The sequence below is a fragment of the Sorex fumeus genome, unplaced genomic scaffold, assembly GCF_029834395.1.
Source record: "Sorex fumeus unplaced genomic scaffold, SorFum_2.1 ptg000073l, whole genome shotgun sequence".
NCBI lineage: Eukaryota > Metazoa > Chordata > Mammalia > Eulipotyphla > Soricidae > Sorex > Sorex fumeus.
Genome location: NW_026606130.1, coordinates 4,089,885 through 4,105,791, shown reverse-complemented (window position 1 = coordinate 4,105,791; position 15,907 = coordinate 4,089,885). Strand labels below are relative to the sequence as shown.

Sequence of the window (15,907 nt, the reverse complement as noted above, 5' to 3'; positions counted from 1 at the left end):
CCATTTCAGAATCACCTGCATCCCAACTTGGGATCTGTAATTCCTTTCTTTTCTTGATGGGGTCCCCTCTTTTTCATTCATATTTTCTAAATAATACTATTTTTATTTAAAAAACATTGTTTCTCCATTATACTGTATAGATGTGATTTACTTACATTTATGGTAATGATTCCATTAAGAAGTGATGAGAGGCTAGATTTTCCCCTTGAGCTTATAGAGAGATTAAAATGAGTACATTTAATTTAAATAAATCAGGTAGGGGGCAAATTTTACTTACTGAGTTAACAATTTTCATGACAAACCAGTAGATATACTTGCATTTGAATCAGCTCCCAACTGTATCACATAAAATTTTCAATTGAGTTATTTGAAAAGACATTTTAATTTATACTGTCATGAATAGGGAACACATCCAGCAATGCTCAGGGATTATTTTTTTTTCAGATATCTCCTGGCGGTGCTAGTGGTTCTGGGGATTAAACCGTTCATAAAGTTGGCTTTATGAAGGGCAAGTGCCTTAATCCCTGGGCTATCTCACCAGCCCTGGTCAAAGATTTTTAATTAGGAGCCAGAGGAATATTTTCCTTTTTAGGTCTGCATTGCCAGTTCTAGATCCTTGGTTATTCTGACTGTTCTGTAGCCCAGTTTCCACATCTGTAACATGGAGAAAACTTAGGAGTCTATGTGAAGCTTAAATGGTATCTTGTACAAAATGTTTTGTGTTAACATTCATCATTCTCGATATTAAGGTTTAAAAAAAGGTTTTTACATTTGGTGCTTCATATTTGCTTCTCAGAAGAATAGAAGAAAGGGGGAAAGGGTAGGAACTGGGTTTTGCTCAGAAGTTCTCAATCAGCACTCCACAAGAGGTGACAAGAAGAAATGACTGAAAATACAGGGTACTAATCTAACAACAGAACTTATCACTTGTAATCTCAGGATATCTATTTCCCATTTCCTCTTCCTGACTCCACCTTTGCCACTACTATTCTGTAAACCACAAGAGGGGTGGTGTGTGGACTATCAGAAGCAGCAGTACCTGGGAACTTGTTAGACTGACAAAATGTCAGCCTCACCCCCCCCCCCCATACAGGATAAGAATTTTTATTTGTTTGCTGTTTGTTTTTGATGCCACACACAGTTGTGCTTAGGGATTACTCCTGGTTGTGCTCAGGGGATTATAAAGCAGTGCTGGGGATTAAATCTGGGTGGGCTGCATAAGAAATATGTACTTAACAGGCCGTACTACTGCTCTGGACCCCAGAATTCACAATTTAATAAGATGATTCACAGGCACATTCGAGTTAAAGAAGAAACTACCTAGTCATAAGAAGGCAGTAGTGGGTTTTTATATTTCCTGAATAGAAAAAAAGCCATTAGTTTGTTATGAATTAATACAACTCTCTAGGCTATATACCTCAGACTCAAAAATCAAATATACACAGATTAGTTTGAGGAACCTTGCTTCTTCAAAATAACTTGTTTACACTCTCAAATGTGATAAAGCCGTTTAAATACTTTTTTTCAGTTCTTTTGGGAAGTATGTTTCTAAGCCTTAGCAACCTTCCACTTATATAATAAAATATCTACAAAAAGCATCCCTACTTATCAGCAAGGATAGTTTTCCTTTGACTTAAAATTTATTGTAAAGCTACTTTTTGAAATCTTGAGTAACTTTAATGGAAGGCATGCCATATTTTTTGTTTACCAACCATATGGGTCAAAAAAATAGTTGAAAATCATTTCCTAAAAAAAGCACTTAATTGAGAACTGAGAGGTAGTACAGGGGTTAAGGCACTTGGCTTGTATGTGACCAATCTGGGATTCAATCCTTGGCATCAAACATTGGTCCCCCAGAACTGCCAGAAGGAATCCCTGAGCATAAAGGCAGGATTAAGCCCTGAACACTTCTGGGTGTGGCCCAGCTCTTCAAAAGAAAGGACTCTAAATAAAAATTGTTATAAATAATAACATAAAATTTGAATCTTATTACACTATTTTCCCTTCTAGGAGATTACTGGAGCATAAAGCACTAGCTGGTAAGGATGGATACCTTTTAGCCAAAAAATGTTACAAACAATTACAAATAATCCTATGTGTGGCAGCTATTTTCTCACAAACTCATTAAAGAGAAGTGTTTAGGGGGCTGGAAGGATAGTTTGCTTCCTAGTATCCCACACGGTTCCCCAAGCACCTACAGGCATAATTCCTGAGTGCAAATCCATGCAAATCCAGGAGTAACCCCTAAGCATTGGCATCGTGGCCCCCAAACAAACAAACAAGATATGGGCTTCACTCTCTGCTGAGTAAGGATATGGTTGTGGACATTTTGTTTGGCCTTGATTTATCTCCAGGTCTACTCATTAAAGTGTAGCTATGATAGCGGTGGCAGTGGCGGTGTCTGGGGAGACAGCTGAAAAAGCTGGAGTCTTGTCTAATATGCCTTAATCCCTGAGTTCCACCTCTGGCGCTGAAGCCCATCCACCCCCACTCCAGTACTGCCAGTCAGGTGTGGCTGTGCTGCCTTCCATCACTGCTGGACCAGAGTACTCAACCACCAAACCAGTTTTGTGCCAGCTGAGTACCATGAAAATGTCCCCTTAGCCCCCAAGCATGCAAAGTTTGAAGGTTATAAAGTGTTTTAAAGTATTAAATAAAGTGCTTAAAAGTTTTAACCCAACATCCTGAGATCCAGCCTGGGGCAATCCCCAGAACTCCCAAGCTGAAAAGGTCCCCCCAACTCCTAATTTTAGTATTACAAAACTATTCAACTCAAAATCTCCACAAAGCATCTACACCTTCACTACTTTCACCCTGAATAATAAGGTCCCATTTTCAGTAGCCACTAAAACTGCTTCAAGCACTTCTTTCAAGTTTTCTTAACTCAAGACCTTTAAACCAGTTTAGAGGCAGATTACAAACAATGTGAATTACAAAAGGCTAAATAATGCCCTACTCTCCCTAATTAGTCCCACTGTGAAGCAGGACATTAAGACTGGGAATACCTATGTTCCTCGCTTTGTTGGGGAATGGCAACTTACCTCATTTGCTTATGCAGTGAATATGCTTCAATCAAAGAATGTACCATACTGGCCTGAAAAGATCAGCAAAAGAAAGACATAAATAGTCTCTTAAATGTTTAAGTTCGCTGACTTAACCATCCCAAACAAAGTAACTTTTCGCGTCATTTTTCAGGGTACTGTTACAGTCACAAAGCACCTTAGACAATTTAATACCAAGTATCCACATCGCTAAGGCAAAAAGCACGGGTTTTTAATGAGGTGATGGAATACACCTCTACGGGTTCTTCTCCAACGACTTCAGGGATCCGTTGGAGTAGAAATCCCTAGTAGTATATTCCTCGTAGAAATGTCTCCATGCCGCGCTCTCCCCAGCTCCTCCACCTGTCTTTTGGAGCCGGGTGCTAAAAGCCCCGCTCTCAAAACTAGAAGAAAACACTTCCTCTATCACCTGGTATAGCTGTCCAAATTTCTGGTGAAGATTTTCCCCAGTGTATTCACCTTTCCGCTTCCGAATGCCCTCAAATCGACCGTTCCCTATTCCTACCTGTAAAAGCCCAGTCTACCATCCCAACCGTCCTTACCCGTTTGGGTACTTTGGCCAAGGAGTCGCACATGCGGATATATTCAGGACTATAGATGTAAACTGGGGGAAGCGAATGCCCACTGTAGGCAGGTTTCCCTGGCTCCTCCATCTTCTTCCAAATGTTCCGAAGCCACCGTCTGGATCCGGCTTTTCTCAGACTCAGCCCGGGCTCAGGTTCCTGCTCCTCTGTTCGGCCGCAGGGGTGCTCCCTGGTCAACATTCCTTCCTATTCTTGCTTGTGATTTACCGGAGACGCTCTTCTTCATGGGCCTTGCCAGTCAGGAACCCCCTCATTTAGTGAGCATAGCTCAAAACACGGGAGGCCGGAGAATAAAGAAAGCCCAAATAACTGACAATTAGGATAGATATTCTTTATGGCAGAAATCTGCACAGTTAATTCTAACCATCCTTGTTGCCCTACGGGGCCATTTGAAAAGAGGTCAGACCTGCTACAGAGCATGCTGGGAAATGTAGTTTTGAGGGGGTTGGAACAGCGGAAGAGCCGCAGCTAATTACTACAAAAGCTTCGGGTTTGAGTTTTAGCGCTCAAAGATTAAAAAAAAGGCACCCTTGACTTTTTATAAACCGAGTCAAAAATCCATGAAAGGATAGACTCGATTTATTTACGATGAGTGCAGCACCATGCAGCTCTATCAGTCGCGTTCTTAAGGTGGGGGAGCGGAGATACAATGAATGGTACAAACGGTCTGAAAACTTGATACAGTAATTCCGTGCTGCTACTTTAGTTAATTGCTTTTCATCATTAACTACCCGTGTTCATGTAAGAGTTAAAATATCAATAATTTACTCTGAAAAAAGCGAACATTTTCCCCCAAGAGGCTGCTGTTACTAAGGAGAGTACTTGTAGATCCCAATCAGATAAGGATCTCAAATTACTCATTGAAAAATCATGTCGAGTAAGGGTAGAAGCAGATACTTACAACGATTCCTGGAAGCTTCAGTATTTTTTGCCTCCGTCTTTTTGCTTCTTCAGCCATACAAAGGTTTGGGAAATGTAGGTTTGGTGTGAAGGGCCACACAGTAAAGAGAATCCTAGCAGGCTTGGAATTCCCATCAATTATTTCCAGAATCCTGGGGGCTCCTATGGCCTCATATATAAATATAGGATAATATAGGGGTTAAGGCACTAGCCTTGTACGTGGCCTGTCTTGGTTCCATCCCTGGAATCACATATGGAATCGCCTCCAAGCACTGCCAGTAATGTTCCTGAGCACAGAGTTGTAAGCAAGCCTTGGGTATCACCGGTATGCCCCCCCCCAAAAAAAACCAAAAACAAACAAAAAGAAATAATGATGCAATGATACTTTAAACTAAGAAGAGGGCAAAAGAAACAGAGAGGAGGAAATAATGCACAGGGTAGGTTCAACAATAGGAATTCCTTTCTACTTAAATATTAGAGAAGAGTTACTAGAAACTCAAATTTAAAGCTTGGGGAAGACAGAGTAGTAGCAACAATATAAGGAAGAGGGAATGAAGAGAAATTCAACAAGGGCAAAACATTAGTCTTATTGTAAAACATGTTAGGAAGAACGCTTTAGGTTTAATGGATCAGTGGTTTTAGACAGTTTCTAAACCCATTTTCCCCATATAGAGAAGAGGCCATTAAATGAGTAGCTGATATAACCCACGTAACATGGTTTTATCTACTGGGATATCTAATGGCAAAATCTAACTTTGCATTTAAGAACTAAACTCCTGGGGATAGAGTGATAGCACAGCGCGTATGGCGTTTGCCTTGCACGTGGCCATTCGGGGTTCGAGTCCCAGCATCCCATATGGTCCCCTAAGCACCGCCAGGAGTAATTCCTGAGTGAAGAGCCAGGAGTAACCCCTGTGCATCGCCAGGTGTGACCCAAAAAGAAAAAAAAAGAACTAAACTCCTGGTTTCCCCCTTGGCTCAATAAAGACACCAACATCTATTCAGTTGCCATTGAGTCAATTCAATATTCAGGCCCACTGGTGCTGGGGGCCACCAAGGTGGGCATAGGTAGACGTAGATGGTGGGTGTAGGTGGTGTTAGGGGATTGAACTGGGGTTATGTACAAGCAAAGCAGGAGCTCTAGCCATTGAGCTCTCTCCCTGGGCATTTTTAAAGTCTTGCTAACCTATAATTAATTTTTCTTGAAGCCACCAGAGTCAGCCACAAAAAAAAACCCCTTGTTTCAAAACCTTTCCCCACACCATCTTTGATCCAGGAAGAAAAGTGCAATTTTGGAAAACACCTGTTTGTGGAAGTTAAGAAGAGAAAAAAAAATGCAAAAAAGTATTTGGGGTTTGGGCCTGGAGAGATATTACAGTGGGTAGGGTGCTTGCTTTGCATGCAACTGACTCTAGTTTGATTCCCAGTATCTCATATGGTCCCCTGTGACCGTCAGGAATGATTCTTGAGTGCAGAGTTTTAAGAAGGAAGACCTAGTAACAATGTATTACGAAAGGATCAAAATACCATTAAGAGCTCCTTGTTGCTATAGGAAATAAAGGGTAAGGTAGGGAAGGAAGTCAAATTGTAATGAGTGAGGTCAAAATTGTCAAGTACAGATTCTTTTATAAAAAAATTTGACTTTGAAAGTGACTTAATATATTAGCCTGAAGTGATGTCAGAGCCAGAAATGACTTTTAGGAAAACAGAGAAATATGTATGTTTATAGACAGCAAGGACAGAGGATCTGAGGCATATATTTTGGCTGGAGGAGAAAATCATGACAGGATGTCAATGACAAGAAGGAAATGGAACTTGTCCTATTGTGCCTTCCTGTATGAGCAGAGGAAGGAATAGGGCAGGATACAGAATAACAACTGACACCCTAAAATACAGACTGATATTCTTGACATTAAAATCGATTTTTTTCTACATTCTTTCAGATCTAGCAACAGGTTAGTTGAAGATTGCATCACTTGAACATCAGTTCTAAACTCAAACTAGTATCTTGGTTTGACATACAATGTGGCAAGATAACTATGGAAACAGATACACTGACAGCATGTTTCTACAGAAAAACTCACAAGGATGCTGTCCTAATCTTGATTAGCACAGAGCACATACTATACCACAGGCCCCTAACCTCAAATTTCCTGCAGACTTGACGCCTATAGGGTCCTTATACTAGAAAGAAATCTCTAACTGATTTCCAGTCAGATAATTTGGGGGGTGTTTTTTTGTTTTGATGACACACCTGGCAGTACTAAGGGCTGACTCCTAGTTCTGTGCTCCTAATGACAGAGGATAGTGTGACCTTTTTGTAATACATTGTTACAAGGTCTTCCTTCTTAAAACTCTCAATTTCTTGAAACTGTAATATACTTCTCACCCCAAGTATCTTCTTTTTTATCACTCCTCATGGGGCTTGAGTGACCACATAGGGTACCTGGATGAAACCCAGGTTGGCCACATCCAAGGAAAGCACCCTGCCTTCTATACTATCCTTCTGGCCCCAATCAGAGTATTTAAGGTCACGAGAAACAGGTTAAATCTTGGCTCCAAGTTTACTGGCAGGATGATTCTGAGCAAGCCACCTGACTGATTTTCCTCTACTGTTCATGCTAATGGTAACACCCCACAACAGCCACCATATTTACTGAGGTACTGTCAATGATAATTTCATGCATATATCACTCCAATACCCACCACCAGAAGTGGCTGCTTCCCACCATCACCCAAAGAATTCTCTCCCACCCCCTTCCCAAGGAAGCTCAGATCTGTAGACCAACTCTTCAAGTGACCCTTGGCCATTTGTTGTTGTCTCATTAAGTTTCTTTACTAAAAGACTAAGAAGCTTCTGCACCACAAAAGAAAAAATGACTAGAAGACACCTCACAGTATGGGAAAAATATTCTCCCACCACTCATCTGACAATGGGTTAATATCCAAGACATATAAACACTTGTAGATATGAATAAGAAAAAAGATTAACAAAATATTTAATAAAATATTGATTTATTTCTTAATTAAATATTAATAAAAATGGGGAGAAGGGATGAACAGACACTTCTTTAAATAAGACATAGAGGAAAATAGGTATCTAAAAAAATGCTATCCATCGTATTATCAGAGAACTGCAAATCAGAATAACAAGAAATATCACCTCACATCAGTGAGGTTGGCACACATTAAAAAGGACAGAGTCTATCAGTGCTGAGTTGGATGTGCAAAAAAGGAATCCCCATCCACTGCTTCGTGAGAATGTTGGCTAATGGTAATTTTGGGATTTTTTAATCTTTCAGAAGTTATTTTTAATATTCCAACATCCATCCCTTCACCAGTGTGTAATTCCCACCACCAATGTCCCCAGTTTCCCCCCATTGCACCTCCTCACGCCGTCTGCCTCTCCCTTTCCAAAGGCACCTTTCTCTATCTTGCTCACTCTCTCACTCTTGCTCACACTCTCACTCTCGCTCTCTCTCTCCTTTTCACTGTAATGGTTTGCAGTAAGGTACTGAAAGGTTATCATGAATATTTATTTACTATTTTCAGCATTCAATTCTTGCTCAGAGTGATCATTTACAACTATCATTGGCTTCTCTATCCAAACTGATCTAACCTACTTTTTCCCTTTTTTTTTGTTGCTTTTTGGGTCACACCCAGCATTACACAGGGATTACTCCCGGATCATGCACTCAGGAATTACTCCTGGTGGTGCTTGGGGGACCATATGGGATTCTGGGAATCGAACCCGGGTCGGCCGCGTACAAGACAAACACCCTACCCTCTGTGCTATCACTCCAGTCCCCCTAACTGACTTTGAACAAGCAAAGTCGCAGGCTGGTCTTTGCCTCCCCTTTTGGTGTTTTTCCGAGCCCTTGTTTTCTGACAGAAACAGGCAGAAGGCCAAGAAAACAAAATTAAAGCAAATCTCTTTAAGGCACCTTCTTTGTGCATTCCACAATCTGCCCAGTGATGCCTCAAAGGTACTGAACAGAAAGCCCTTGTTTCTATACCACTTCCTAGTGTCTTGTACTTGGAGTGTTGAGAATGTGAATTCCAGAGTTAAAATGCATGGCTTCATACCACAGTCCTACCACTTACTAGCTATTTGGTTTCATACAATTGGCTTAAATACTCAGTCTCTCAGTTCAGTCATCTGTAAAATGTAGATGAAAACAGCATATCACAGGGAGACCATGAAGAAGAAAGTCATGGAAAGTACTTGTGCAACAATGTTTTGCACTGTCCTGTTCTGACCACTGAAATATTGATCACTATTTGTTTTAAGGACTAAACCAAATACTTCTTAATAGTTTAAAAAAGTGTCCCTCCTGAACTGACTCAAACAGCTGAATGGTGCTGAGGAGACTTGAAAGGGAGGTGTATTAAGTTCCTTGGAGGAGGAAGATGGCTACACTGGTGATGGTTGTGTTATTGGAATTATGTGCTTGGGAAACCATCATAAACAATACTGTAAATCACAGAACCTGAATCATTTTTTAAAAGTTTTTAAAAAAAGTCTTCCACCCCATACTATTAGTATCAACCCCACACCACCACCACTACGATGGGAGTACTACTTGTGGTTTGAGAACAGGTTCTTGGCAGCTTTTATGCCTAGACTTAAGATTGTATTTTTGCTAAATATAGAGTGACCACATCATCCAAACTGGGAAGCTTTTGAGAGTGACAAGGAGTGCTATTAATAATTATGCCACGACAACAGTCATAAATGGGGACTGTAATAGGTAAATAAAGACATAAGGTCATTCAAGTTCAATAAGAAAATATAAGTAAATACAGAAAACACTGTATTTATCTCTAAGGCCTTCGTATGGGTATTAGGTATCAGGTAAAGGTAAAAAGGTAAAGGCCCTCCCGTTGATCGTCGATTTGCTTGAGCGGGCCCAGTAACGTCTCCATTGGAGACTTTGTTGTTTCTGTGTCTGGCATATCGAATACTCTCGGTAGCTTGCCGGGCTCTCCGAGAGGGGCGGAGGAATCGAACTCAGGTCGGCCATGTTGGCCGCTTGTAAGGCGAACGCCCTACCCGCTGTGCTATCGCTCCAGCCCAGGTATCAGGTAAGAACAAAATAGGACAACATGTTTTTATGAGCTGTGTTTACAAAGTATTTTTGCCTCCCCCCCTGAATTAAGTTCATAGAATATAGAATTACATTTTTTCTTAGAAGGAAAGGAGTTTTATTGAGGAAATAGAAATTAACGGAATGGGATTACAGAGATATTAAACAATGTCTTGCCAGATATATCTTCTCTTGTTACCCAAAAGGCCAATGAATAAATAAGATTCTGCCAACTATTTGTGATACTTCAGAAAATGAACAATTTTTAAGTGTTCTTTAGTAGTGCAGAAATACCATTTGCACAGAATCTTAATACTGAGTAAAAACCAGTCTTCGATTCATCAGAACAGATTTCTTAAAGACATCAATAAATTCACTGAAATTTAGTGACACCAGTTTGACTAATTAGGCATTTACACAATAAAACTATCACTTTGCTACTGTCACTGTCATTGTTCACTGATTTGCTCTAGCGGGCCCAGTAACGTCTCCATTGTGACAATTGTTACTATGTTTGGCATATTGAATATGTCAAGGGTAGCTTGCCAGGATTTGCCGATCACGGTCATGGTCACGGTCCTCCCATTGTTCATCGAATTGCTCGAGCAGGCCCAGTAACATCTCCTTTGTGAGACTTGCTGTTACTGCAATATGCCAGGATTTGCATTATAGCAAAATTACATTTTCACTACATAGTATCTATAGAGTATATAGTATCTATATACGATATATATAGTATCTATACACTATATAGATATATAGTATCCATATAGTGTACAGATCCTATACACTATACATATGTAGGATCTATATACTATCACGGTCACGGTCCTCCCGTTGTTCATGGATTTGCTCGAGCGGGCCCAGTGACGTCTCCATCGTGAGACTTGTTGTTACTGTGTTTGGCATATCGAATACGTCACGGGTAGCTTGCCAGGCTCTGCTGTGCAGGCGAGATACTCTCGGTAGCTTGCCAGGCTCTCTGAGAGGGGCGGAGGAGTCGAACTCGGGTCGGCCATGTTGGCCACTTGTAAGGCAAACGCCCTACCGCTGTGCTATTATTCCAGCCCCTATACACTACATGGATACATGGATACTATATAGCATGGATTAATTTATCACATTTTGACCAAATTAGTGAACACTGACTCTACTGTAAATTAAATGTGGTAGATATAAAGAGTCATAAAATAAACGACAGTAATAAAACACACATAAAATTTTACACATTAGCACTACACATAATTTAATTGGAAATTCTAATTCTTTATTCTGTTTCCAATGCATTGCTGCTTTTATCCAACACATTTTTTAATATCTAAAAATCACAAAATATGAATTGAGTTTTCCCAAAATTCGCTTTAAAACAGTACTGTAAGAGGAACACAATGACAGATACTTTGCTAAAACCCAGAGAAACACAATCATCAGTGTCAGTTCAGGAAAATTAATGTGGGAGAGAGTGGTGATTTTACCTCGAGTACCTCATGATATATTCTTTAAAGTTGTGTATACTTGCATACTTCTGCATATTCCAGTGAAGAGATAGTTTTAGGAAAAATCACATAATCAGTAAGCTACTTACTGTGTGTTTCCATTTGGTTCAAGGGAGTTGCTGAAAAGGTTGATCATCTTCTCTTTGTGTTCATTATTGATTTTCTATTACCCTATATCCAGTGCTTACTTACTCAAGTGGATTTATAAGAGAGTCATTGACTAATATTTATTTAGAGAATCACCCATCCTCATTTTTTGAAAAAATCATCTATAACCCCCCGCCGCCCCAAAACTGGAGGGAACTGAGAGGACTGTAGTAGGAGTTCACTGAGTGAAAACAGCAAAACTAGCCAAGTTTACAGAAAAAAATCAGGTAAAGGAAATTGCTATGAATTGAGTGTTTGTGTAGCCAAAGTTTCTAATGTTGAATTCTTTATCCCTGATATTATGGCATTCAGAAGTGGGACCTTCGGAAGGTAATTAGGATTATATAAAGTCATGAAGGTGAAGCACACCCCCCTCATGGAATTCATATGCTTATAAGAAGAGGGAAAGACCTAAGTGCTCTCTATTGTGGAGATACAGCAAGAAGGGAGCTGCTTGAAAATTGGGAAAAGGGCCCTAACCCAACTACCCAGATTCTGGTGATACCTCAATCCTGGATTTCCCAGACTCCAGAATCATGAGAAATAAATTCCTGTTGTTTAAGCAACAGAGTGTATGGAATTTTTATTTTGCTCGAGCGGGCCCAGTAACGTCTCCATTGGAGACTTTGTTGTTACTGTGTCTGGAATTTTTATTATATCTTCCTAAACTGACTAAAACAGAGAGGAGAAACAATCTACACATGGGACAAATGAAAAGGACTTCAGGATTCTTCCACTAACCTTTGTGTGTCAGCTTAAGGATACAGGCACACCTCCCGCTCACACACATAACATTTATATTTACATGCCAACCCAGTGCATCGAATACAGATATATATATATAGATATACAGACACATCAAAATAATTTACTTTCAGAAAAATTTACATGTGTACTTAGAGACACAAAAATGCAGTTATTTATACAGGTTCCAAGATACACATGGACATGAGTTCTAGAATTAGGAAGTGGAAATATAAGTGAAAGCGTTTATGAACAAATGGGAGGACAAGGAATTTGGGAGGGAGAGGTTGCATATTGCCATGAGTAGGGAACTGAGACAGATCCAGATAAGGATAAGGAAAGAGTGGTCAGTGGAGCAGGAATAGATTCAATTGTTGGACTGCTCTTTGGCAAAGATAGTTGATTCAATGTAGTATGTGTGTGTGTGTCTGTGTGTGTCTGTGTGTGTTGGACCACTCTTCAGAAATACAAATTGGGTGCATACGGCTCTCCATTTTTTGATTCCCTCTCTGCTCTCTTAGATAAAAGACATTAACCAGAGATATCCTTTTCATCATCCTTTCTCTCTGAGATTGACTAAATTCCATGTTCCATTTCTCTGGGTTATTATACATTTTCTATTGCAACTATATCTGAAAACCAGCAATCTTCATAAAGTATGATTTCCAGTGTTAATATAGAAATCCTTAAATATACACATCGTATGTGCTTTTACTGATGCTTCACAGAGGGAGAGTAAGAAATATGGTTAAAAATGAGAGTATGTGTGATGACAGTAATTCTACACAGTTGTGAGGTTACTCAGTATGAGGCCACATATGAGTATAAAAGGGACCCATGAGTACTTTCTTTTCCAAAGATAAGGCACTTAGAATACAATTTCCAATTTATAGCAGCATAAAATCCAATAATTTTGAGTTTCCTCACTTAAGATAATATTTCAGCCCCCATTCCCTTAAACATACAATGTAGCCAATATAAGAAAAAGCAAACTTCTAGAATAAGTTATCATTAGTACCTTCTCCCCAGACAGAAGTTAGAAAACTAAGCTGGTAATAGACTGAGAGAATAAAAATGCATGCAAGCTTCTATGAACCATAAAAAAAATGGAGGCCCGTACTGAAACACCTGTGTGAGCATCAGTTTCCAGGTGAGAGTTCACTTCTTCTAAAGCAACTAGTTTACCAATACAGTTTGTGGGTGGGGGAGGGGAAAGGGGGCAGGGTGGGAGTGATCAGGTAATCACATTTAAGTTTCTTGTACAATCAACTAAGGCAGGGACCAGCTTTCAAAAGCCCTCCAGCAGCCAGGGCTCAAAGGCCTCATTGCATGGCACATAGACTTTGGGGCAGGAATTCCTGCACGTAGGTGGCAGCTGCCTTGGAGAGGTAGGTCATGGTGCCAAACCTGCCACTGGGTGCACTGTCATACAGAAGAGTACAGATGCCAGATGCAGGATCCTTTGCCAACATGATATCATCTGCGCCGAGGGTTTTCTGTTTGTTTTTAAGGGTGGGAGAACACAGAGGAAAGGAAAAATTACTAATCCTACAAATTTAAATCCTGATAAGGATAACTCAGAACCCACTACCACCCCCAAAACCAGCTAACAACTGGACCCTAGACTATCTACCCAGGAAGGGGATAAGGGTTATATGCAAAACAGAGAATATGAGACTTTTTTAGCTTTTGGGGTCACACTGGTGATGCTCAGGGACTACTCCTGGCTCTGCAGTCAGGAATCACTCCTGGTGGTGCTTAGAGGACCATATAGGATACCGGGCCCTGAACCCTGGTTGGCTGTGTGCAAGGCATGCACCCTGCCCGCTGTACTACTGCTCCGGCCACAAAGATGAGTTTCTAATCCATGAACTTTTCATGAGATCTCCAAATCATAAAAATGTTTCTAAAGATTAATTTGAATTTTGTTATAACTTCTGAAAGGTAATTGAGTAGTAATCATTAAAGTTAAATATCAACTTATAGATCCCTCTAAAGATACTTTTGAAATTTTTATTATTTACAAATTTTTTTTGCTTTTTGGGTCACGCCTGGCAATGCTCAGGGATTACTCCTGGCTCTGCACTCAGGAATCTCTCCTGGCGGTGCTCGGGGGACCATATGGGATTCTGGGAATCGAACCCTGGTCAGCTGCGTGCAAGGCAAATGCCCTACCTGCTGTGCTATCGTTCCAGCCCCAATTTTAAATTTTTTAAATGTTAAATAAAATTTACCAAAAGGTACTTTGATCTGAACCCTGCCAGTATCAAGGATTTGGTGTATATTACTGTATTTTGTATTTAGTCATTATTTCTAAATCAATTAAATTTAAATATACCATAAGTGTTCCAAGCTGGAGTCCACACCTAAAAAGGGTTATATCTTGATAACAGAGAAACATTACAGGGGGTAAGGCACTTGCCTTGTATGTGGCCGACTTGAATTCAATACTAGGTACTTGATGGTTGCTTGAGCACTGTCAGGAGTGACTCCTGAGAACACAGCCAGGAGGAGCCCCTGAGCATCACTATGTGTGGCCCAAATCTCTCTCTCTCAAAAAAAATCACACTTTTTGATATGCAGACTAATAGCAGTCCAGAATATTAAAATTAGTTTTGCACTAGAAAATCTTAGATAACTTTAATTAATTTCTTTTGCATATTTCTGTAGTACCTACTGCAGGTTTTGGAGATTTTCCTCTTGACAACAACACATATCTTTCACTGTATATGCTTCTATGCTTAATATAGGAAAAATGTGGAAAGTTTTTGATAATCAGCATTTTTAGAATGTGGTTAATTTCCTTAAAAACTTTTATTAAGGAAATAAGAAAAATGTAGATTTAAAAGTTTCACTTATGGGCCAAATAAAGAGGACAGTGGGTAAGGCACTTGCTTGCATGTACCAGACCCGGGTTCAATATCCAGCACCACATTATGATCCCCCAAGCACTGCCAGGAATAATCCCTTATTGCACAAACAGGAGTAAGCCACGGGCATGCTGGGTGTGGCCCCAAACAAAACCCAAAGGTTTTACTTAACTAACAGATAAGTAATATAGACAAGGAATGAAAGCAAAACAAACCCAAACTAGATGTTCTCCTTTCTTTAAAGGCACCGAAAGGATATGCTATGCAATAATATCATATTGAGTCTTTATCTCTACAAAATATAGTTTGTAAGAAGTATGAAATACAAAGAAAAGCATAAATGTCTCTCCTGGGTTCCAGTCAACTATCTAACACAGCCCTCAAACATGTGGTGATAGAGTCCCACAGCTTACTTCTGTGAACAGTGCTCAGAGCCAATATAAAGTTCATCCAGAGAAAGTTAATGAATGCAGGAAAGTGACCTTGGCTTCATGAAAATCTCTGAATGCTAAATCAGATTAGTATCAGATATTCTTCTCTGAGAAAACAATAGGTTTGCCTACCTGTTCTTGAAGGAACAAGTCGTTGGCAATATGTACGATCTTTTCCACAGCAATGATGCTTCCAATACTATGAATTTCAATGTCTGCCAACATAGTAAGGACAAGGATGGCTTCAACTAGAAGTTGACGGTACTCTGGCTGAGGTACACGATTCAGTACAGACTCCACCTGAACAGAGAATTTAATCTCTCCTGGTGTCATCTGTAATTGAGACACAGTACATCAGTAATTAAAAGCCATCATCCAGGAGACATAAATCACCTAATCTAAATGAAAGTTAAAAAACACTCACAAGGGGCTGGAGCGATAGTACAGCGGGTAGGGCATTTGCCTTGCACACAGCCGACCCGGGTTCGATTCCAGCATCCCATATGGTCCCCCAAGCACCGCCAGGAGAGATTCCTGAGTGCATGAGCCATGAGTAACCCCTGTGCAATACCGGGTGTGACCCAAA

At 40.2% G+C, this 15,907-nt stretch overlaps 2 protein-coding genes across 2 annotated transcripts in view; both read right to left on the bottom strand.

Annotated features, from left to right (window-relative positions):
* The window catches only part of HDAC8 (histone deacetylase 8), a 425,847-nt gene extending 422,086 nt beyond the window's left edge, over positions 1-3,761 (bottom strand). The window contains exons 1-2 of the mRNA XM_056130090.1: positions 3,605-3,761; positions 3,042-3,094 (exon numbers count right to left, since the gene is read on the bottom strand). Of these exons, the coding sequence (XP_055986065.1) occupies positions 3,042-3,094; positions 3,605-3,715 (164 nt within the window). The 5' untranslated portion in view covers positions 3,716-3,761. The remainder of the gene's footprint in view (positions 1-3,041; positions 3,095-3,604) is intronic.
* A 7,083-nt stretch (positions 3,762-10,844) lies between these two features.
* PHKA1 (phosphorylase kinase regulatory subunit alpha 1) overlaps positions 10,845-15,907 on the bottom strand; it is a 204,120-nt gene continuing 199,057 nt past the window's right edge. Inside the window, exons 31-32 of the mRNA XM_056130113.1 lie at positions 15,454-15,654; positions 10,845-13,516 (exon numbers count right to left, since the gene is read on the bottom strand). Of these exons, the coding sequence (XP_055986088.1) occupies positions 13,343-13,516; positions 15,454-15,654 (375 nt within the window). The 3' untranslated portion in view covers positions 10,845-13,342. The remainder of the gene's footprint in view (positions 13,517-15,453; positions 15,655-15,907) is intronic.